Source organism: Athene noctua, chromosome 13, assembly GCF_965140245.1.
Source record: "Athene noctua chromosome 13, bAthNoc1.hap1.1, whole genome shotgun sequence".
NCBI classification, from domain to species: Eukaryota; Metazoa; Chordata; class Aves; order Strigiformes; family Strigidae; genus Athene; species Athene noctua.
The window spans coordinates 13431070-13455221 of record NC_134049.1 but is presented as its reverse complement, the minus strand read 5'-3'; the positions used below and the strand labels follow the sequence as shown (position 1 = coordinate 13455221).

The window sequence follows — 24152 nt, the reverse complement described above, 5'->3', positions numbered from 1 at the left end:
GACAAATTTAGAACTTGGCTGCCCCAGTAATTTGCTAAATTCCAAATATACTCCAGTCTGGCCAGAGAAAGTGCTGTGAGAGCAGCTCTCAGAGCAAGGGCCCAGCCTTACACCCCATCCCCACTCTCATGCAGCCCTATAAGGCCCTAAATTGCCTTTGTCTCCAGAGCCACCAATGCTGCCCCCCCTGTGCTCTGTCTCAAGCCTGCCAGGGACACAGCCCAGGATACCAAAGGGATCAGAAAGCTGAAATCATTTGCTGTAGAAGGCAGTAGTTTGATGTCCCACCAGATACTCTTACTGTGACTATGTGGGGAAAAAAAAAAACAAGAAACAGGTTTGTAGAAGCTATTCAGAGCTTTGACTAGAGTGAACCCACAGACTTTTCAGAGCATAAAAGCTTCCTGAAGCTGCCAAATGGTCATTGGTCATAACCTGCAGCAGCCCCAGAAAGCTGCAGGTTGCTCTAAGTGAAGGCAGCAACTGTGTTACACGACTCTTTCAGTTCCTTTTCTGGGGGTACTTCCACTTCAGCTTCTTCTCACTGCCTGTTCCAAGAAGCTTTCTAGCTACCAGTTAAGTAAAAATATGCAGCTCGAACCTCCATTCTCCCAAAAAGTGCACCCAACACCATACTGAGTCGTCCCCTGTAATTCTTTATTAGAATCATGGATGAATATATTTTAAATCAATCTAAAAAAATAATGAATCAAGGTACAGTACATGCATAAAATACAAAGTAATTTACAAACAGATCAAAATAGCATCTTCAGAACTAATACTAGGAGGAGAAATGGATTTAAAAAAACAAGTGACCAACTACAGCAATGCCTTCCGTGTGCCTTACACATCATGAGCACCGCAAGACAGAAAGGTTGGGTACAAAACGCAGCTGGTAGTGCCTGCCCAGATCTGGATGTTCCAAGCGGGTCATATCAGAGTTTGAGAAACATTCCCTGCAATCGATTCCTTCCCTATAATTGTGTAAAATAATTGCAGGCATTTATACAATGAACAGTTCTTTTAAGCACCGTGGAAATTCAGTGCATATAGCCTCCAAATCTCAGCGTTTATGAGGTGCTGGGAACAGCACAGACGGGGTGAAATGCAGCGAGTGCAGTGACAGAAGGCACGTTCACGTATCCCTGAACAAGCGAATCAAACAGATGATTTGTACAGAGCTACAGGCCACCGAAGGAAGGCATCCAGCAAGAAAACTACTCCAGATGTTCTTGTTAAAGAACATACACCAAACTACTGGAATAATTTAAAAATACTGGATGAAACGGAACTGCAAACTAAGACCAGGTTGTGAAAGTTATTGATTCATCAACTCAAGCATTTGAATATATTAATATAGGTGGCATGTATTAATAAATGTGATATATTATACGTGACAACACCCTTCAAGTCTGTGTACTGTGAAAGAAAACAGGCATCCTCAAATCCTGATACCACCCGCACTGCAGAGGCCAAGTCTCAGGCAGCACAAAACCATGCTGCAGGTTCCAGTGTCAGAGTGACCCTTCACCAGTTATGCAGCTTGTGCTTTTGCTTTCTTCACAAGAGGGCCCTCACCCGTGGTCCCACCAGCATCCTCCTGGCCGCTCTGCCTCACCTCACAACCTCCTCTGCAGCAGGTGCCAAACCACAAAAGCGCATTCACAGGTAGCAAGAACCCTGCTGCTTGTTTGCAAGAAATTCTCTTTTCTCCCCCATAATATTCTATTAAAAAATCCTTAACTTGACAATCTGAAGATGTAGCCAAAAACATTTAACTTACATTAAAATTGCACTTCAGAGCAACGGGCATTTCTTCAAGCTTTAGATGCAGTATACACCACCTTAAGACAAGGAAAGATTATCCTGCCCAGAGATATTTTCCTAGTTAACCTGACAGTAATTGTTTTGCAAGGAGCAGAATAACATCTCCAATTGCTCACTGAAGGCATCTGTGCTCTGACTAGCGGGCATCCTGTTGGAAAAAGATCAGCTCAGATCCAAACAATTTGCTGAACCCAAACCGACAAGTTGGTGTTGGGAAAATACTGCAGCCACATAGAAGCAATAGATTTATAAACACTGAAATCAAAGTGGTTAAGACATGGAGAAATTCAGAAGGAATAAGCAGTAACTAAACACAAGAAAGTAACCACGAGAATTACAAATATATTTAAATCTTGGACCTGGGGAATATACACAGCCTTTTAGGAAAGAGTGAACAATTCTATATATTCTGACAGCACTGCATCTTTGGTTTGTTTTCAGTGGTTGGAGGGACATGAATGGGAACCACGTTGTTGCTTGGAGACATATCGTTTTCACGTCTGTCGGACATTTGCTTCTGGGAAACAATACGATAGATCTCTGGAAGGTGAGAAAGAGCTAGTCATTATGTGTACACCGGCAAAACATGATCAGGAAGTTAAACCTGGGGAAAACTAGGCATAGATATACAAAGATCTCCCATAGTTTTGGAACTATATAGGTAAGGCATGGAAGCTTTCACAAGAAGTTCAGCTGTGAGGCTTTCTGTATTCAGAAAAACATTTTTGCAAAAGAAATTAGTTCAACCACTGTTTTACTTCCTTTGAGATAAGAGTTATAAATGGACGGAATTCACAATATTTTTTTTGCTAGGAATCAGAAACTATGTGTCACATCGATTCCTTCTGATGGTTCTTCAGGCTCTGAGGACAGTGGTCGCATGTTTACTGATGTATCCACAGACAACAGCAGGATTAAAAAGAACCACTCAAAACGTCTCTCCCTGATAGGACTGTGAGGGCAGTTTCTTCTCTCTCAGCATGCCTACCACGTACAATACCTTGCCTACCGTCCAAGTAGTTTTAAATCTTCAGAAAAGGTTGACTGGGGCCCAAAAGGGGAGACTCTGCCCCTTAAGCAGCACACAAATCCCTTTACAAAAATTTCTGTTAGTGTAACTAAACTTCAAAATTACGGAGAAGAAATGTGGACTTCAGATGAAGAAACCCCAGCGTAAATCAGAGAGCACGGGTTAAACTCCTCCTGTGCCTTCCCCAGCATGCTGCCAGGAGGGGAATGCTCCACACCTGCACCAGGAGACTTCCCAGCTTCCTGGGATTTGTTATTGGCCGATGGCACATGCTGTACAAACTCACAGTGGCTACAAAAGCACTTCAGCTGCACAGAGTATGGCACTTGTAGCACTTCAACCCCCCTAAAGGAAATAAAGGATACCAAAAATAGAACATGGGGAACTCACTTGCAAATTTGAGTTTTAAAAACCATTGAAGATTTGGGGGGAGGGGGGTTTGAGTAAGATTGCTAAAGTTGAACAGAAATAGTTTGAAAGTGTTTCAGATTCAGCAAAAAGCCGACTGAAATGACATCATCACATCTTCTACTTTGCACAATGGAAAAGCATGCTGGCAACAAATACCCCAGCGCTGCCAAGCAGCAGAGCCCAGAGAGAAAGGAGGGGATGCTCACAGCTGATTTGCACGCTCTGCCCTGAGGTTTCAGCTAAGCCCAGGCCGAAGAAGAGGAGGGTGTCTGCGCCTCACTCCTCCCGCAGAGCAGAGTGGGGAAGAACACAGCTCACAAACTGTGGCCAAAGAAATCAAAGGCCCAAGCTCTTCTGGAGGGCTGAAGTCTCTTATCAGCTGGATAATGACCATCCAAACACACACCCTGCCTGACCCTGAACCAAGACACATCTACCAGAAATTCATCATTAGTGAGTAGCTTTTGTTCAGAATTTTAATGAGCTGCTGCTTAGTGCACATTCTGACATCATTTCAGTGCTGGAAATTAAGTAACCTTGTGCAGAGAGGTTCCCCTCCGCTGCCAAGGGCTGATCACGCAGCTCCATGCCTGCTTTTACGACAATGGGAAGAGAGGGCATGGAGGAGCTATAAGGGGTCCCTGACAAACGAGGCTTGAAAACCTTGATGCAACAAGTCTTGCACTGATTTAAGCTGCCAACACAAACAGAGGGCAAGTGTTCCCCAGGAAGAGGAAGAGCAGAGCTGCACGCATCCATAGGACTGCTGGCAAAATAAAAATCTCTCACGTAGATACTGTGCTGTGTCTATGGACTGCGCAAGGAACATTAACCTTTGCAAGTGGCGCTTTGAAAGAATCTGCCTCCAAATGGATAGCTCAGACAGGGAGAAACTGCTCAGAAAAATGGATTTTACATACAAATTCAGTTACAGATCAAGTCACCAAGGCAACCAAACAAGCTGCAGACACAAAAGGATTTTCTGATTTCACCCCTTCTTGAGTTCACTCTTCAGTCTTACACATAAACAACTTCACTTGTGAAGTGAATCCCACAAAATCAGATCTCTAAAGCCACCTGCAACCCCATGTGGGAATTTGCAGATAAAGATCAGCTTCATTGTGCGGCAGGCACTCAGCAATGCTCAGCAGAGTGCCTGTGTGTGCAGGTGGGTGAGCACAGCCGGAAGAGATCTGCTCTGTGTTCCTCAGGACATGTTCTGCTCCACTACCCTGCCCCAGCTCAGGGTGGACAGCCAGTTTATCTTCAAGAGCAGAAGGCTGCCCATTCCCATTCAACAGGAGAAGACTTGCCATCTCTGAAACTCTCCAGTATCACCTTCCACAGCAGCAATTCTGTTTTCCAGAGAACTTCTGAACAAGTTCATACAAGTCACCAACATGAGCTGTCACACAGTTCCTCCACCCCTATAAGCAAGGACTCACAGCAGGGTGCCCTCTGTATAACATCTTACAGCAAAGATCCTCACTTAACAGCCCTGAAGCCTTAAAGACAATCTTAAGGAGCACTGACTTCTCTGCTGATAAAGGGTCTATCCCTTCTGACTCTAGGAACATACTTCCACAGCCTCCCCAGCAGTCTTGCAATGACATTTAGCAGCTGTGCTGCTTGAATCAACTTGCCACAGCCCCAAGTTTGTGGCTCGCTGTTGCTTCTCCTCCTCTGCAATGCAAACCTTTATGCAGCCACAGCGTCCTGCCCCAGATGAAAGCCGAAATGGGTAAAACTTGCCTTTCGCAGGATCAGCTGCAAACTCTCTCACCACACGCAGCTGTGCTGGCGTGAAAGGGGAGGTGGGAACAGCTTAAACCTGCTCTCGCTGGGGCAAAATGCCCAGCAGCAAAGCCTACACTGAAACTGGTCGGCACAGAGAAATGCCAGGCTAATGAAGACACGTGCTTTTTAATGAAGACACTACACTCTGTGCTCTGCTCAGTAACTGAATGAGACCTTATTAAGAGCACATTCCGCAGAATGCATCCCTGCATAATCAGTAACTGTGCGAGACAGGCCTTGTGCAGTAAGAGGGCTGGGAAAAAGTGACTGCTGCCTAGGAGGAGCTTGTCCAGTCCTCGGCTGCTCAGTCTGCGCTAGCATTTCATTCATTTTCAGGTGTACAGAGCTAACAAAAGAGGAAATCCCTAGATTTTTTTGACGTTAATGCTCTATGATGTTGTTTCCTTGGAGATAGGATTCCTTAAGAGATGAAACAGCAGCAGAATGCAGTACAAAAACAGACAGTACAGAGCCAGGCAGGGAACGGAGGCAGACTCCAGTTTACTTTAAGGATGCTTTATCCTGCTGTGAATGCTCACAGTGGCTAGGATTATAATACCAGTCTCTCCTACTTGCCAGATGATACAAAGCAGCTTTGTGTGCACAACAATCAGCCCCTGAAGTCTTAGACATCTTGCAAGGGAAGAATTTGGACAGGGACCATTACTTTAAGCCACAGAAGGAAAAGGTCCCCAAAACCTCATCTGGAATCCACAGCAGGACAGGAAGCCCATTACATGTAAGATAAAACTCCCTCTAAAAGTCCTCAATAATACAGGGAGAGGAAAAAAAAAGCTTTCTCCCCCTTCTTCCACCTGTAACAACAGCAGATCACACAGTCACTTAGGCTGTACTATAATGGATTCATATCTCCCATGACCAAAGCCATCTATTCAAAGTGGCTTAATCTGAGAATCGAGGTGTGGATGAGCCTAACACAGACCCTGCTTCACTTCAAGGGAAGTACTCTTCAAGTTTCCAGCACGGGCCCAGCCAGAGCAGCTTCACTGGGGCTGGAGAAGAAAGGAATCTTGCTACAGACTTTAGTCATGACACCCTGTTCAGGAGAGCTCCAAGCAGCTGTCTGAAAGGCGTCGGGAGCAGCTGAGATGTCTCCGCAGGGCAGCTCCCAGCACTGCAGATCCCAGCAGAGCTAGAGCAGCAGCACCCTGCCCTTTCTGTCAGCCACCTCCGATCACAGCCTGTGGCAAAGCCTCTTGGCTTTACCAACTTCAAAGGACAGCGAGCATTCCACCCACAGGCACTGCGCTTGGAGGCAGCCTTGCCAAATAGAGACTATCCATGATTCTGCAGGGTCACTCTGAAAACCACATTCCTCAGATGACTGCTCCCTTCTTTCCTTCAAAGCAAATCATTAACAGAAAAAGCCAGCTGTGAAGTGTTATCAAGAAGTTTATTGGCAGAACATTCGTCCTTAGCATGCCAGTCACAGCCAAGATGGAGCCAACCTGCTGCTAATGCATTATTTACTTCATCTTTATCTCCCTGAAACAGGAGCTCCTGTCTGGAGCGAGCCACATGCCCACTAATCAGCAGAAGTGTTCCTTCCACCATAGCTGAACCAACCCCGCCTGAATGAGGATCCTGTCCGCATATCGAAGAGCTCTTTACCCAAAATACTGTCACAGCAGCGTGCAGGGAACATTGATGTTTGTGGAAAAGCAACAGCCTCAACAATCTGCCAGAGTCCACTGAAGGCAAGTTTTAATCACTTGTTCTCCCATTACAGACTGCTCTGCCTTACAGAAAAATTAAAGCAAAGGAAAAAAAAAAAATCAAACCTCCACGAATCAGAATCCAAAATAACTCCTGGAATAAAAGGTACTGTTGGAAGCTTGTGAGGAGAGATAAAGAAACAGCCTAGCCTGTGCCCAAGAGGTGAACTGCTTCCCCATGGCAACGGCAGCATATCATCTGAGCTCACAGCTCTGTAGAAGTAAGGCAGCAGCCCAGGGCATGCAGGAAACTTTCCACCCCTTCAGCCCATCACTGTTAAGGGTACAGAACGGTCCAACAGGAGACAGAGGAACTCAGGTGACCAGTTTATATGGGCTATGACAGCCCAACAGCCACTTTGGGAGGGGATAAACAACATCTGATATATTTCCAGTTCTGTTTTATTAGTGCTGGTGCTGAACGAGTATAAAAGTTAATTAACTAACCTTCATCTGAGACTCCCAATTCCCTCTGAAAACTGACAGAGCAAGCAACAAGGCTTTGTTCTATGTTACACACAGAAGGTTTGGCCAGAATCTGACCTCAAAATTCAGTCTAGGTGCTCTCGAGAGGAGAGGGGCTACCAAGGACACATGCATAAAGGAAGAAGTGTCAGGTTTTAGCAGTTACAAGTAAACAATAAAAAAGTTTTTCTCCTGAAGAAATCCATGCCTAAGTTCATGAGTATTTTTGACAGGACTGCCTTTAGGTAGGTGAATAAAACAGGAAAGCCAGCAGGCATCCCAGATACCATCACATTCAGCCACTCCTTAGCCATCCACCCTCTGATGGTATTAGTAGTTAGTCACGTAGGGAGTAATGTATAAACTAATATAACTTCTCTTTCTTTGATTTGTGCAATGTTGAATTACAACCAAATGACTACACTGAAGTTAAAAGGGAACAACATGGTTCAGCTAAAGAGGAAACAAGCTCAAGCTCTGGATCCAGCACCGTATGAAGCAGTGAGATGACAAGCATCCCTATGCGCTGTTTACTCATCTAACATGGACACACTTTTTTGCTAACATATGGAGAGGAGCACTACTGCTTAGGAACCTACTGTAAAAAACACAATAGAACCAGAACCTATCAAGGTCTTGTACAACTAAGGATAAGATAAGAAACAGATAGACACAGGCAGGTAATACTCCAGCAGCCTAACAACTCTCCACTGAGAGGGTGTCCATGAAGCATTTTAAACAACTCAAGAAATGCTACAGAATTTATACTTTTATTACAGTAAATAACTTCCTAGCTGCCTCCTCATCTGCATGTTTCAGTATTGCTAACAAGTCCTTTTTGGTGTCTTTCAAAAAGAATGTCTACATTAGCTGACAAAGGGAAAAAAATTTCAAAACTAACTAGATGCTAATGTCACAGCAATGAGATCTGATTAACAGAGACACACAGTTTAGAAGTGGGGCTGCTGCTCATACCAAGCACATCACGTAGCCTGGCACATGCTACACTGGGAAAGAGGGAGTTTAAATTTGCAGCTCAGAAACATGTTGGAGGCACTAAGAGAAAACAGAGAGACTGCCTGGCACACCTAGAACAGAGTCATATCAAACCAGAGGAGCATCTCAGATGTTTTGAAGACCCAGACTAGACATTTAGAGAGACATCTGTCAAAGCTTGGAGTGACAAAAGCTCAAAAACCACACAAGCCACTGTTGTCCTGCTGCGCCCTGGCTACAGCTGACTGGGTACACAGCAGTAGAAGTCCCATGACAGTGATTTCCACACTAATTTGTGAATTCCTACCCTATCCTTTATAAGCTATGGTTAAGTTAAGGTCCCCCACGTAGTTGTAGTTGAATGTCTCAGAGTCTTAACAAGTTTTGCCTATCTAAAAAAGGATTTGAAGAAAAAGGAAGTACTTTATAAAGCATAAAAAACCCGCAGCACTCCCTGCCATCACATGTTACAGAGGCCAAAAGTCCAGCCAGACTATGAAATGCAATGACAGTGACTACCCTGCTGCTCATGAGTCGCTGCGTCTCAGACTACCCGTAGCTGTATTGTTCAAAGGAAGGATCTCAACTCTTTCATCACTTTTCCCTTGGCAACTGCTATGGCCATCATTAAAAATGGAAACAAACTAGACTGACTTCTCCCCAGATAAACAACGACTGTTTTAACTTAATGCTTGCATGAGACAATTCTCTGTTGTGGGCACTCCCTACACCATACACAAACTGGAAACTGAAACGTAAACTAGGCTAACTAGAAACCTGGGGCAGATCAAAGTGAAAAAGGATTCATTCCTGAGTTCAAGGCTGGCCTTTCAACTATGACACTTCGAAACTGGACTCCAAATCTTATGGCTCTGAAGAATGATTAAATAACAAAATGTTAAATAATTTATAGGCAAAGAAATGCTTATTTGTCACATATCTGAGCAGCCTTCTGCCCTTCCCCCTTGAAACACAAAGCACTAGATGACTCACCTGTCAGAATAGTCTGGAAAGCTGCTTCCACATTTGTAGAGTCTAAAGCAGACGTCTCAATAAATGACAAACCATTCTTCTCTGTGTGGACAGAAATACTATAATTAGAGAGGTACATCACATATCTCTTTCCCATCCAGAAGAACTTCCGTACCAGATTATATTTGTATTTTTCCTAATGAGACACACTGGTATCAAGAAAAGTGTAAGAAGTTGTGGGTTCTCCCCCCCTTACATGATCTGAAAGCAACACAACTCAACACCAATGTTAGGATTTACACTTATCCCCAAGCACAGGGAGCAGTCCAGTGCTGTGTTACTCTGAGGCACATCTTTCCACATCACTGAAAGTGAGAATTTGTTGCACTTTCAAGAATTATGCAAGGAAGCTTCCTGGATTTTCTTTAACCTCATCAAGTTTCTCAATCTCCCACCTGCTAGTATGTCATGGCAGCTTATTTAACAGGGCTAGCCCAGCTGGAGGAATGACAGTCCTCAGCCTGCAGAGAGGGATCCTCAGTGGCCACAAGCCCTGCAAAAGGCAGCTACAGGAAGCCTTAAAGCAAGAAACCCAGCTACACTCCCAGATTAAATAAATTTGGCCTAAAACAAGGCAAGATTTACAGAAACTAGAATTATTTTTCACAGATCTTAATTATGTAATGAGTCAGAAAGCTGGTTTAATGAAAGTCTGTTCAGCCACAGGCAGTCTTGTAGGGCTCCAGATCACTTGGTACAAAGAAGGCAATATACAGGTGCACGGCTACCAACCATACAAGAAACTCAAACCTGAAGCCATAGGCACAGAATCTGTGAGAGAAGCAATGCACAGGCAAGAGAAAAAACCTGGTTAAAAATCTTCAAATGCCTCTGGCTGATTCTTGAAACCACATCAGCATGCCTGTTCTACAAGGCTTCATTTCTGACTGAATCAAAAAACAGCAAACACCACTACGTGACACTGAGGAACATCACCAGCAGCACCCCTTTTTTCCCCTACCAGCAGACTACTGTATCTAAGACCACGTAGGCAGATTCCCCAGACAGTTAGCATTAGGAAATTATTTTGAGTTCACCAACCTGCAAAAGCTCTGGCCTCATCTGTAGGGACTGCTCTCAGGTGGCGCAAGTCACTCTTGTTTCCCACAAGCATGATTACAATATTGCTGTCAGCATGGTCTCTCAGCTCTTTCAACCATCGCTCTACATTCTCGTAAGTAAGGTGCTTAGCAATGTCGTACACCAATAATGCCCCTACAGCTCCGCGATAGTACCTGTGGGTGAAGAGACATGTTAGAGAACCAGCAAGAAACAACTTGATTAGAAGTGACAGGTTACTGTGCAATAATGGGAAATAGTAATTACTAAGACAGCTATTCAGAAAAACACCCAGAAGCAGGCTATGTGGGACATGAAACAGTGAAGACCAGGGTTATATCCCAGGATCACCAGAGCAGCTGGGACAGCTCAGAGTCTGGGGGGTAAACCAAACGCCACGTTTGTAGGGAGAACCCTGTATCCCAAAAATGAAGCCCTTGAATCCGTGGGGAGGTACTGTCACCTTCAACCTCTGATCCGCTCTTGAAAGTCCTCCTCCACTCATCACCATGGGTGCAGTACGGGCACAGCCCACAGTGATAGAGAGACTTTAGAATGACTCACTGCATTGTAAAAATGTCAACCTGATCAACTCTTCACAAAAGGCCACAGCTGGTCTTCTTTCAGATCAGAGACACACACAGTAATGCATTCAAAAAGAAACATGCTGTGTTCTCCCACCCCACAATCACCTCCAGCTTTACTGAAATCCAGCTGCTTTTGCTATGGTTGGTTTTTTTCAATTAAATAAGCATGCAAAGTGAGCAGCCTTTCCTTGCTGCTACAGGAGGGTTTCTGGTCTTAGGTTACCACTGATAAAACCTCCAGGAACACTGATATTACTTTATCAATTGCTTGGATTGAAATGAGTCTCTCAAAGCTCTTGCATTCTAGGCTTGAAATGCCTCCAGCTATATATCATGAGAGCACTGAGAAGTAAATCAGTATGTGCAGGGACACACTATATCAAGTTTCAGGGCTGAATAATATTTAAGTTTCCTTCCACCATAGGTTGTAGATATTACATGACAAAATACAGACACCCCCTGTTCACAGTTTCTGAGGAATTGGAAGCGCCCAAAATTAACCTCCTCAGCAAAAGCTTCTCTTCAGCCATAGAAGCTATCACTTACGCTGATGTTATAGCTCGGTATCGCTCCTGCCCTGCTGTGTCCCATATCTGAGCCTTTATTGTCTTCCCGTCAACTTGAATGCTTCTTGTTGCAAACTCTACTCCAATGGTGCTTTTGCTTTCCAAGTTAAACTCATTGCGAGTGAAACGAGACAGGAGGTTACTCTTGCCTACTCCAGAGTCTCCAATAAGTACAACTGCAAGACAAAAATGATATGAGAATCAGATTCCAGATATAGATAATACACTGACATTCAGCTGCAGTAAACATTTGTTTTCTGGAATGGTGCATGAAGAAGAATGGCAAAACCACCACTCTCATCATGGGTCTAGCATCCAAGTCTTGATATTTCTAGAGAACTAGAGCTGCCACATTCACCAGCAGTTCGAACAGTCTTTGGAATCAACTTTTACTTGTTATATTTCAGTCTCCTTTGCCCAACCCAGAAAAACATTCCTCCTCCAGGAAGAATATACATGGCTGTCACTGCAAAAGTTGGGGACCATTTGGATTTCACATCTTTGTAACAACACTAGAACTAAAAACCAAAACAAAAAACCCCATACCACTCAACTGAAATCTGTTTTGCTGAAGAAGTCCAAAACACAGGGCAAGCAGCAGACTCTGCCTTCATTTTATACTCTTCATACCTTTGCAGAAGAGAGGTTCCCCACTGCAGCAGAGAAATTTGTCAATGGAAAAAAAGAACCAAACACGAAAAACCACAAGACCACCAACACCCCAACAGGCAGTTTAGCTGAGCCACTGCTTCCACAGTCCGTCACTGCTGCTGTGACTCCTGACCACTCTACGCCAGAGCTTGAAACTGCTCTAAAAAGCTGCTGGGATATCGCTGGGCCTCAGAATTAGAACCACCATCCACTCCCTCTTCACCGGCTCAGCCTGACTCATCACAGCACCAGTGCCAAGCAAACTAATTGGAAGAGTTTGGCTACGCTTGACAAGAGATTGTTAAGGGGTTTAAAGTCCAGTTCCTACAGGAAGAAAAGCATCACGAGGATTCACTGCAATATCCTGTAATGCTGAATTAAAAGGTGCAAGTTTAAGCGTAACTAAAAACTCACTGCCAAGATGCAGGCCACTGGATGAAACACATTCACAGCCCTGAGTTCACACCAACTGGAGCCTCTCAGTACGATCTTATGCCCTTAACGAAGATACCAAAATGGTAACAGAATGAAACGAAAGAAAAAGAGGACAAGTAAGATCCTTGAGAAGAAAGGCTGATCACTTAAGTTCAGCAATGAATCAAGCCCAGTCCAAGCAAAAGAACACATGCTCAGCTGACAAAAAAAACCCATCACTGTGGCTATGCTTGTTTAAAAAAAAAAAAAAAACAAAACCAAAACCAACAGAAATACTTTCTCAGTAGCAGACATCATTTAAGACACTGCAACACAGTGTTGAATATTCTCTGTGGTACAAGAGAGGAATGAGTACACCAAACACACTTCAATCACGTGAGAAACCCCCCAACTGAGTCTTAGTCTAGCAGTGCAAATACTCCCATCTGCTGCTGCACCACACAGCAGCCCTCTGAACACCACCTTCTATTTAAATAATGCAAAACAATTCTGGAAAATGAGATTTTCTCTGACTGCAAGGGCAGAGCAGCACCTTTTAAACACCCTCCATAAAATGAAAATTGCAGCAAACGCGAGCTTCAAACATGGCCTTGTGGAGAGCACTTCATCAAAATAAACATCTTTCCAGCTTCCTCTGCCAGCTGACGCAGCACACAACCAGCCAAGCTACCCAAGTTGCATAAAGCAGAGTGGCTCTGGTAACCACTTCTGTTTATGAAGATCACAAGTGCAGGTAGGTGGCAAGCACATATGCTAATGCAAACAGGATTCTGCTTTCCTGCATGACAGGTCAGCACTGTTCAGTGTCGGCTGCCCTGACACAGCTGAACAGCTCTGCTGGCACGGAAGATGCTGAACCGTTAATAAACTTTGTGCAGGGGACAGGGCACCTAATTGCACCATCACCACCCTGCAAACTGCCATAGCTTTCCTCTTTCATTAGCAAATAAGTTCTTCAATACTATTTTGGCAGGTTTAGGCCACAGTTTTAGATGACATCATATTTGTATTCACCGGGACGTTACAAACAACAAGTTCCTAGGAGGCAAAAGCTCTCAGCTCCCTTCACCCACCTCAGTCCTGCCATCACCCAGCATTAACTTTGGCAGCAGCTAATGACATTTCTACACAAGAAAGGCAGTCTACAGATTTCTAACAGATTTCCTTTTCCCAACAGGATGCATCACATACCTGTTGAGTATTCCCCCAAAACTTACTTTTGTTGTTCAGTGTGTATTTCAAAGCACAGCTTTAAGTCATTTAACAATAGACAGATCACTTTAATTCCTCTGCCAGGTTTTTTTTCCCCTTACCTTGTCTGAATCCCATGCTGCTTATATTCCAAATAGTTTCCAGCATCAGATTAATATGTCCCAATTAAAAGGGGAAAATATTCCTCCTTGAGGTCAACTATTTCCTATACTTAATTGGGCCACTGCAGCTCCTCTTGAACATGGATACAAGAACAGCTTGCAAAGTCAGCAGGCACCTAAGACTCCTCACACTTTCTGCACTTCTGCCAGTCTGAGCAAGTATCACTCTCTGAATACAATTATGAACAGTAACAGCTTTAACAGCCACTCAAGACTGTATTACTCATTTTAAGTTTGCTTTCTTTATCAAACCGCTTCATTTTGATATTTTATACTACACAGTGTTCCCATGGATTATATTCTTAGCACAGAAATACAGTAGGAATGACCATGGATGGCTGACTCCCATTCTAGCTATCCCAGACAAACAGTTTCTGGGAGGGAAATGACATTATCTAGTTCCAAAGCTAATTGTTCCTGCACACACATTTTTATTAGGCTTTTCTTCCAGAAACTCACTCCTAATGGTTAGAAATTGCCTTCTAATTTTCAGAAGAAATTAGTGGTCAGCTGATGGTGGTGTTCATGTGCCAGCATTGTCCATTAGCTTATTAGTTTCTCCTCCCAGTGGTGTTTACACTGGGGTATTTTCAGAAAGCAACCGCATCTGCTCTCACTTTGTTCTACTGGCTAAATAAACCAGCTTCTCAAATGTTTCCTTATAAACAGACTCTCCATTTCCCCAAACATCTTCTCTACAAGTTTCTGAATTTCTTTTCCACACAGTGAGAACTGCACACATCATTCTAAGTAGGACCTCCCTGTGACATATACAGGGATTTTAATACTTCCACCTCTACTAGGCATACCTGGAGCTGGTATTACCTTTTCCTGACCATATCACCTTGATGGCTCAGTCTGCCTGTGATCAGACCTAATTCTTCTAGCTTTAAGTTGGAAAACTTTTACTTTGCCAAGCTCCTATGGGTGCCCAGGCATAAAATCTCACATCCTGAATCCCACCTCATTTGGAGGACTGCCGTCCTCATCAGCACAGAGCCCTTCCAGCGCTGCACTCCGACTTTGCCCTGTACCACCCATCTTGCATCATCGGCAAATTCCTTTACGACATCAGCACTCAGAGGAGGGAGGTCTAGAGGAAACATTGAAGCAAGTTCAGCCACAAGACCTATTCTTGAAAACCTCCATCAATAACCTTCTTTGGACTTGCATTTCCCTTACTGGAGCAGCACCTTAGAAAGCTTTGCAATCAAGGGAGATTTTGTATTGGCGCATCCTGAAAGTCATCGCCCTGCCCCAAGTGACTACTACTAGGCAGGTCATTCTTACTGGTTCAGCGATGTGCCAATTCAATACTTGCAACCATGTGCTTTAAATCAATGCATTTGACTGTCTACAGCATCAACCACTCCAAAGGTTTGAGACAAGCATCTGGTGGAGAGGAAAAAAAACAAGAAAAAAAAACAAGGGAAAAAAAAAAAAAATAGTATGAAATTCACACTACCATATAAATTTCATTCTGTAATTCCAGTTTTATTTCTGTAGAAGACCAAAATAAGAATTCAATTTCCTAAGTTGCATGAAAAGCAATTTAGAGAACTACGTCAAGAAAGGATTATTAATTTTTTACCAACATTCCAACTCACCTGATTTTATTCCTGTTAAACTTTTAACTTAGTTGAAATTTTCAGAGAATACTTTAATTATCTCATGCAATATGTTATTGACAACCTAATCAGGTTGAAAATAGAAAATACAGCCTCACTGGCTTGTATTGTCTATGGTAAAAGTTATTACCCGTCACATATTACACAATTTAAAACAAATACACCAGCTCCAGGGAATTACAGTGCCTAAAACCACTCAGTCTCTGCATTGAGCTCTGCTATTAAGAGTCATATCAATAAAGAGCCTGGACACATCTTCATGACCCCCAGAAGAACTTGCTGATGAACACCTCTTCCTGCCCACTTCAGCTGGAGTTTAAAGGAAACATGAACAAGATGACCCACCCGATTCTACACCTTGTAGGCAGCTGGTGATAAACCTAACACGATCATGTCTTATATTAAACTCCCTCCGCACTTGTGCCCCCCTGTTTTATTCACCCGTTTTCTGTCACAAGGAGAACTGCTGTCTCAAAGGCACTGTGGGGTAGGGGTTGTTCGTTACCTGTACATACGATATGTAACGCAGAGCTGAGCCTCCAAACACCTCTAGTAAAATAGCTAAGCCAGCACATTTATTATACACAAAAGCACCTCCACATCCAAAGCAGTGAAGGCAAAGGGCTTGCTACCATTGTAAAAACCAATAGGTGCCATGCAACCACTCTTCTCTATGAATTTCTCTAAACAAAACACACAAGAAAAAGTGTTTTCTAAAACCCAGACCAACAAGTTTGTTCAGTTTCAGAGCATTTCCTCAATATGAAAGGGAAAAGCTGGAGGAAGGGAAAAACAAACATGATGCAAAGAAGAAAGCAGATATAATTAGGAAAAACTCCAGTTTCAGCTAAAATGAATGTCAACGCAAGCTGCGTCCATGTTCAGAAATGAGAAGTCTGACCCCAAATCCAGAGTTCCACATGGTCAAGGTGCAGATGTAATCGTCTTGAGCTTTGTCCATAGAAAACACAGAAGATATCTTCTACAAGTGAGGGTTACTTTGATAGCTACTCATCTACTGCAAATACATTAATCAAAAAGAGTAAGAAGTTCCTGCATTTAAGCCAAGCTCAATGTATTAAGTAACAAAGAAGTATCCTTATATCACCATTGTATTTTCCTCCCATTAAAAGTAGAGTAAGTTTTCTACAAACTGGACTTCATAGGTCTTGCATTTCCTCAAGTGCAGTGCTAGGAACAGTAGGCACTGCTCTCAGCAAAAAAACAAGAAGTGTGGAAGAATACAAAGACACATGTAACTGAACAAGAGGAATTTACCAGAAACTGTCTTTTTACAAACTAGGCTTGGTCTTTAGCATATGCTCAAGTGTTGCAACAGAGTCAGGAGAGGGGTATTTTGTAACAGGTACTGTGATTTTATTGCATGGCAGCATAGGTGGGCTCAGCTTACAGCCACCAGCAGAGTCAGCCAGATTCTGACATACAGCTGCTATCAGTGGCCGACAGGACAAAACCAGACGTCTCATGTAAACAGACATGTGGCAATTTAACTCAAGAGTAAAAGACATCTAGACTAAAGAATATCACCCAATTATTTTAAACCGTCAGGCTCTGAACTCAATCCCACCAACCTTCCATGACCCTTCAAGTTCATAAACCCAGAACTGTCCCAATGGATTAAATGTCCCTATAGACCAACATCCATTCTGACTGTCAAGAACTGATGTCTGAGAAACTTTATGTGTAACAGAACAGGCTAATCTTTGTCCCAGCAAGCCCTGGTATCTTCAAACAAGCAATACCTTCAGACTTGCCATTGTAACCATCACACTGAAACACCCCAACAGACATTTTCCTTCCTCTATAAATTTGTGCTGTCTTTCGAACCCGTTTGCAGTATTTATGGCAATGCATCACTCCAAAACTTGCATATACATCTGTGGGACTTTATGTCCTTTTGTTTTCGCCCGATGCTCAATAAAAGAAGCATTACAGATATCCCTTATCCATCAAATTATGATAAAGAGTAGATACTTCCTCGCCCTTATCACTCACTGTTTTGATTTTGATAAAGTTGTACATTGCTTCAGTATAAGGATAAGAATCCATTAGGTTTCTCTTCTGATTATTTTGCTGCCCTTCATCTTTTCAATTCTACAATATCCCTTTCAAAATGGGTATTCCTGTCCTGCCAACATTTCCCCTCAATCCCCAAGATGCTTATGTCCCAAACATCAGCTTAACGTTTCCCGCAAGTTCTCATTTCCTCTTCCAAGAGGTTTTACCTACCACTTGCCTTTGCGACCAGTGCCCAGTAATGAGACGTTCATTTCAGAGATCTACTTACAATAATTTCAAGATCATTCCAGAGTGGTGACAGCTTGTTTAGAACCACCATCACCTCTGGGAAGTTACAAGTTTCCACAATTCCTATTACTCTGCATTTGTGATGTTATTTCAGCTGCCACATTAATCCCAGTTATGTGACACGGCATAAACCTCCCATAGTCTACTTTAGCTTTGCAAAGCCTGAATTACTCATCTTCACAACACCATTTTCACAGCACTCCCTGCACTCCCAACAGCTTCTATAAACTAGACTAAACAGAAAAATCTTTAGGAGGGGCAATCAGTTAAACTAGCTTTTCTATATAACCAGATCCCAAGTTTATTATTTCCTAATTATATAAGGAAGCAGATCTAATAAAAGATAGAACCTCTCCCAACAAACTCTGCGTCACTGTTATTCCCAGGCCTCTGCAGCTAAAACATTAATTATAAGCATATTGACAGAATTGTATGAAAAAGTATGGTTTTGATAACTTGTACACAGAAATACCTACAATAAGATTGCTTGCTGTGATTAAAGTAGTGGTCAGCAAGGCCCTTGCCAACTCTGCAAGCTGATAAAAGAGGCCCTTCTTGGCACTTCCTGACTTAATTTTAATAGCAATATAGGTGACTAATTGATAGTTAGAAATAATGCCACTTTCTACATAGGATAAAAAGGGGCAACAACAAAAAAGCAGCAGTTCCTCAAAGTTATTACAGGAGCTTCAGAGTACAGAAAACACACTGATGTTTTCCTAAGTTTCTTGATGACAAGCACTGAGTCTCTCACCATTACAATGTAACAAGCAGTACTCTAAATTCTAACTCTAAATTTACAATACCATTTCACAATAAACAACCACTTTTTACAATACTTTGCTTGCTTTTGCAGTAGGATGAAAAAAATTGGCTAGTCAACTTCAAAACATCAGCATTTCCAAACATGTTTCACAGCATGCTTTATGAACAGGCTGGTATTTTACTCTGTGGGGAGTGAAAACTGAGTAGTTAACTATAACCTCCAGCATTTTAACCCAACTTGCTGCGTAGGGCTGACCGAAGGGGTACGTGTCCTGGAAAACAAGGTATTCCTGCCCTTCTCTGCTGGGTGCTGCATGAGGTGCCAGGACAGGAGACGAGAGCCCTGGGTGTGAAACAGCAGTTACCTTCCCCCCTCGCAAAATGCTCAGCATGCAGAAGGCAGCAAATACTACTACTTTATTAAATCAGCTGCATCATCTACCATCGCTGAGCATGTAACTCACTTACTTTATAGTCCTATTTAATAGCTAGGAAAGGAAGTAGTCCTTATCAACCTTGGTCATCCTCGCTAACGATCGTTATTCGCCATCCCGGCAGGCTGGCCGTCACCTCAGCCCGTTCACGGAGCAGAAGCCTTAGACAAGACACAGCCACGCCAAATCACTGCTACAAAAACCTGCCCAAATCTGATATTTTGGGCGAGGGCGCGAGGCTCCGGATCAGGCAGCGACGCCCGGCACACCCTGGGCGATGGAGCTCCAGAAACACCCGACCAAGGGCTTGGCGATGCCCGCGGAAGCGCAGCCTCCGCCTCACACCGGCAAGGCCGACACGGGGCTGGCCGGAGGCCCCCGCCCGCCCCCGCCCCGCAGCTCTCCATGGCGGCCTGCCCGGGCGGACACGTTAGGGCAGCGGCAACCGAGACACCCTGGGGGCTTGGGACCCTCTCCCCACCCGCCGGGCCGGGGCTGCTCCCCAGGGCTGCGAGGGAAGCGGCGGCGGGGCGGGAACTGGCTGAGGCGGCGGGGAGCCACACACACACACACACACACACACGCACGCACTCACTCCCCCCGCCCCGCCAGAGGGTCGCGCCGTGAGGAGGCCGCTCCCCACGCCCCGCCAAGGCCGGGACCCCTGTGGAAGGTGACCCCGCCGGTTGCCATGGTTACCTTTGAAGAGATAGTCGTACTCGTCGTCGCGGGTGCCCATGGTGGGGTGCACCGAGGCGCGGCGTTGCCCAAGGACGGGGAGCGGGACCCTCCCTGCAGCCGCCGCAGCGCTTCCGCCCCCCGCGCTCCGCCCGCCCCGGACAGGTGCTTCCGGGGCAGCGCGGCACAACTGCTTCCGGGGCAGCGCCCCGCCCCGCCCCGCCCAGCCCTTAAAGCGGCAGTGCCCGCGGCGGGGCGGGCGGTGTGTCCGGCTGCGGAGCCCGCACGGCCCCCCCGTGTCCCGCGCCCCCGGCGGCCGCGGCGGGGGGGACGGGCCGCGGCGGGGGGCGGGGAGGGGGCGCGGGAGGGACTAGGGCTGGCGGGGAGGGGTGTTGGCAGAGCGGTTCCATGGTGTAATGGTTAGCACTCTGGACTCTGAATCCAGCGATCCGAGTTCAAATCTCGGTGGAACCTGACTGTTCTCTCCTTTTTCCTCTTTTTTCTTTTTTTTTGCCCCAACCTCTTCTGCCCAAATTATAGCCAAACACTCTCCTCGCTCCCCGGGCTCCTTCACACACAGCGGTGTGACAGCCCTATCCCCAACCACGAGTGTGGGTCCCCTTCTGCCTACACGAGCGGGGGGATGGCTTCCACCCCCGAGCTGCCCACAACCACCTGGAGTTTGGGGTGAGTTGGTGGGAAGCCCCCCAGGAATCACAGATCCATCCAGTGAACTGTGCCGAGAGGGGCATGCGAAGCCGATGGATCAAGAGGTGCCAAGGAGCTCTTTCACCTCGTGAGGTGCGAAGAGGCCGCGCATGCAGGTGCCACCATGCCACTGCCCACCCCGCTGCTCCCTTCCCAAAAGGTCGTCCCCCTCGTCTGACCCTGCACCATGGGACACACCAGCTTTGTCATCGGCTTCCCTTGGTGCAGGCTTGAGACCTATATAGAAAATAAAATAGAAGATAAATAGAATAAAATAGAAGATAAAAATAGCACTTCTGTCCAGATGATTAAACCAAAGCCCTTAAAACTGCTCTTTTTCCACCAGCTTGTCATTAGCAGCAGCAGTATGATCGCCATCTCTGCAGTCAGTGGCTGTGTTATCGTTCCTGTGCATGGAAAGTAACCCCCCAGGCATCAGCAGCAACACTGTGCGTCAGTTACTGTCTGCTAGAAAGATAACGAACCATAACGTGATCCTCTGCCATTTAAAAATAAAATAGTTCACACTGCCTCAGAGCTTCTGAGCACAGAAAACAAAGCACTAATAACAAAGACACATGACGTGTGACAACGACGTGTCACACCGCAGGAGCATGGCGCTGCCGGTGGAGGCTCTCCAGGAGCACACAGGAGAGGTCGGAGGGGTCTGGGCTCACCCCACATCCTGCCACTGGTGTGCCCTGGCAGATCATGCACCTCCAGCTTCTTGCAAACCCACTGAGCATTCGGAGCTTCGCATCCCCAAGGCCCTGTTCCACGTGTCCTGTGGGAATAATGGCTCATGCCAGTTCAGGAAGGGCATTGCAACGCCAGACCTCACAGGAGCAGAAAGCACTCAGGTAGTGTGGCAGCCAGGTCTGTAGACGTCTGCAATGTCTTGGATTTATCCTTTTTATCTCCAGATGAACCCAGAACACCCAAAATCTTGAGTCTAAAAATGCTTGTCCTGCTCCTGCCATGCTTCTCAATCCTAGTGCATTGAATAGTGGATTAAAATTGATAATGGATACTTGTATGTGTAGTGTCTGGGGCATATTTTAACTCTGTAGTTAAGGTTTCTATCTGACATCCTATTTGCAGTTCTCCACTGAACTTTGCTGTTAAAAACCTATTATTTTTCACCTGATGTTTCTCAGGCCTGGTTTCATTCTTCAGAGCTGCTATTAGTTCTAAAAAAATAAAAATAACACAGATGAAGTATTTTTAGTTATTCTCCTGCAAAAGCTGTTCTCCTTTTTGTGTTTTGTGTTTTGTTTGTGAGCCTGGAAACACCCTTTATTTACATTTTTCATACACGTAAGCGTTACTTCCTCTTGCACCAAATTGCAAATGTTCCTCATCTGGAACTGGCTTGTCCTAAGCAAGACTTTCGGGCACAAAGTGAGGATAATGTCTTTCCTGTCTGAGCTAAAAAACATTGCTGTACTACTATCACTTGTTGAAATTAAGACATTTACAGAGCAGAGGCATTTTTACCAATCATGCATTGTAACATGAAAATTTCTGCAGATTCCCACGTTTATGAGCAGCAGCAGAGGTTATTTCTAGCTAAGCCTGTTTAAATGCATTTGATCGTTTATAATCTTAATGGTGAAAACTGAAACAGCAGAAAGAACTTTGCATCTGCACAAGACTCAACAGAGAGAAGGGCATGAGGATGGCATTGGACTAGCAGGGAGCTCCAGAAATTAAAGTCTTACATTCTGTTCAGACCTGGGTTAATTTTGTTCCTGTTCAGGCAAGCACCAGATGAGAATACACAAAACCTCAGGAAATGTTGCTGTCAGCACAGACCGTTTTTGGCTGCTCTGCTCTTTCTCTGTGTCCCCTCCCGGAGCATGCTGCTGTAGTTACAGGATGGGCTGGGACACCTCCCGTGCGTATGAAACATGGCCAAAAAGCAGAGGTCAGGCCTGAAATAACAGAGGATTGTGTGCTCTTCAACTGACAGCTTTTAATGTGAGAACAGTCATTCAGCACTGGCATTTCTGCTGCATTAATTGCCATTAGTGTCATCCTTGCGGGAACACTAAATTCATTGCAAACCTTGAATTAGAGCTCTCTTGTAATTCTTCAGTTTGTACTTAGACACAACCATTTGCGGAGGCAGCACGTTCCAAGCAACTGGAGCAGAGACAAGGAATGATACTCAGCTGGCCCTTGGATGTTCAATTTAGCGAAGAAAAGAAGCAGAGGTCACACTCATAACTATGTATTTATGGTTCTGTTCTGGAAATTCATACAGCAGCTGCCAAAAAGGCCCCAGCTTTTGCCTCGGCAGCACCATTAACGTGCAGATGTGTGTTAGAGCTATCATCTCCGAGCTGCTCAGCCCCAGGCTCTCTGCATCATGCTCTCCCTGCACCTGATTCTCACTTTATTTTGCCACTTTCTTCCTGACACTGACTCCTGAGAACCCGAGAGAAATCCTGGCCTAACAAATGCCACCATCTTTGATGGCTGTAGCATTCCCACAACAAGGTCAAGGTCTCTGCAGAACACACCAGTGGTATTTGACATGGATACAGAAGAATGTGAAACAGGGACGGCCAGTATTTGCTGCTGGTCCCAGCTTTTTTGGTTCTGAAATCCCTGTTCACACTTTGCAAAGCCCATCACTTTGCAAAGCTCAGGGAAGGATTTGGAATTGGAAATCGCAGTAATTCAAAATTGTCCTTGAATAGCTGTTGACCCAAATTCCTGTTTCCCAGATGAAAAGGAGCCACTGGCTTCCTCGGGGCAGAATGCAGGAAGGACAAAAGCGAAGTGCCAGAACCCATTCTGTTTTATCAGAGCTGAAATATTTCCTAAGGGGGAAACCAAATCAATACTTTGCAATTTTCTGACAATACATGAATCATTGCAATTATTCAGATAATTCGAGTTTTCCAATCCAGCTGCTAAATTAGAGAAAAGCATACTCTTCGCACTCACTACCCCCAGTTTGACATGTCAGTCAGAAAAAAACCCTTCAAGTATAAAATTCATCCACTGAAATAAAAAAAAAAAAAAAAAAGATAATTCTCTTTTTAAAAACCTTGGACCAAATTAAAGGGTCTATGATGTACAAGGAGTTCTATTTTTCAGGTAATTCCATGCCAGAGGTAGGAGTAATGAAAATGCATGGAGTTAATAGGAATTTTTCTGTTGATTACCCATTTGAATTCCAGCATCTGCTATATTCTTTTCTAATTCTACAGCTCTAAGATGAAAAGACTATATAAGAAGAAATAGACCCAAACAAAATTCTTTTCCCTATCAGTCTTTTCTTTCCTAACCCTGAGGTTGGAACAAAAAAGGACCCAGATCTGAATAGGGACTGATGCAAAATCAAATCTCATCCTGGCTTTGTTGTTCTCTAGGGATCTCTGCAGCACTGGAGAAAGAGTGGGAAGGGAGGGGCTGTAGAAAAATTAACCATCTTCTGGAGACATTTTTTCACTAGGACAATATTAAGGTAAGCAGAAAGGAAGGAAAGTTTTCAGTATGCTTTGGGAATGGGAATTGAATGCAACAGACTCGATGACTTGGTGTTTCTTGTGATGACTGTCAAAATGAAGTCATCAGTTTCCTGCATCCATTTTGGACTCCACACACATCTCCTTGTCTGTGTCTGCTGCCTCCA

The 24152-nt window shown here is 44.6% G+C and overlaps 1 protein-coding gene and 1 non-coding gene across 2 annotated transcripts; one reads left to right on the top strand and one right to left on the bottom strand.

The window, feature by feature from the left end:
- Positions 1-636: 636 nt before the first annotated feature.
- On the bottom strand, positions 637-19958 carry RAB11A (RAB11A, member RAS oncogene family). The gene is made up of 5 exons (XM_074917693.1): positions 19820-19958; positions 11487-11682; positions 10336-10529; positions 9256-9336; positions 637-2367 (listed from the first exon to the last, which is right to left on the bottom strand). The coding sequence occupies exons 1-5, from the start codon at positions 19857-19859 to the stop codon at positions 2228-2230; spliced, it is 651 nt and encodes a 216-aa protein (XP_074773794.1). The 5' UTR covers positions 19860-19958; the 3' UTR covers positions 637-2227.
- A 242-nt stretch (positions 19959-20200) lies between these two features.
- On the top strand, positions 20201-20272 carry TRNAQ-CUG (transfer RNA glutamine (anticodon CUG)). Its single transcript has one exon. It is a non-coding gene; the product is annotated as a tRNA-Gln (tRNA).
- The last annotated feature ends 3880 nt before the right edge of the window (positions 20273-24152 follow it).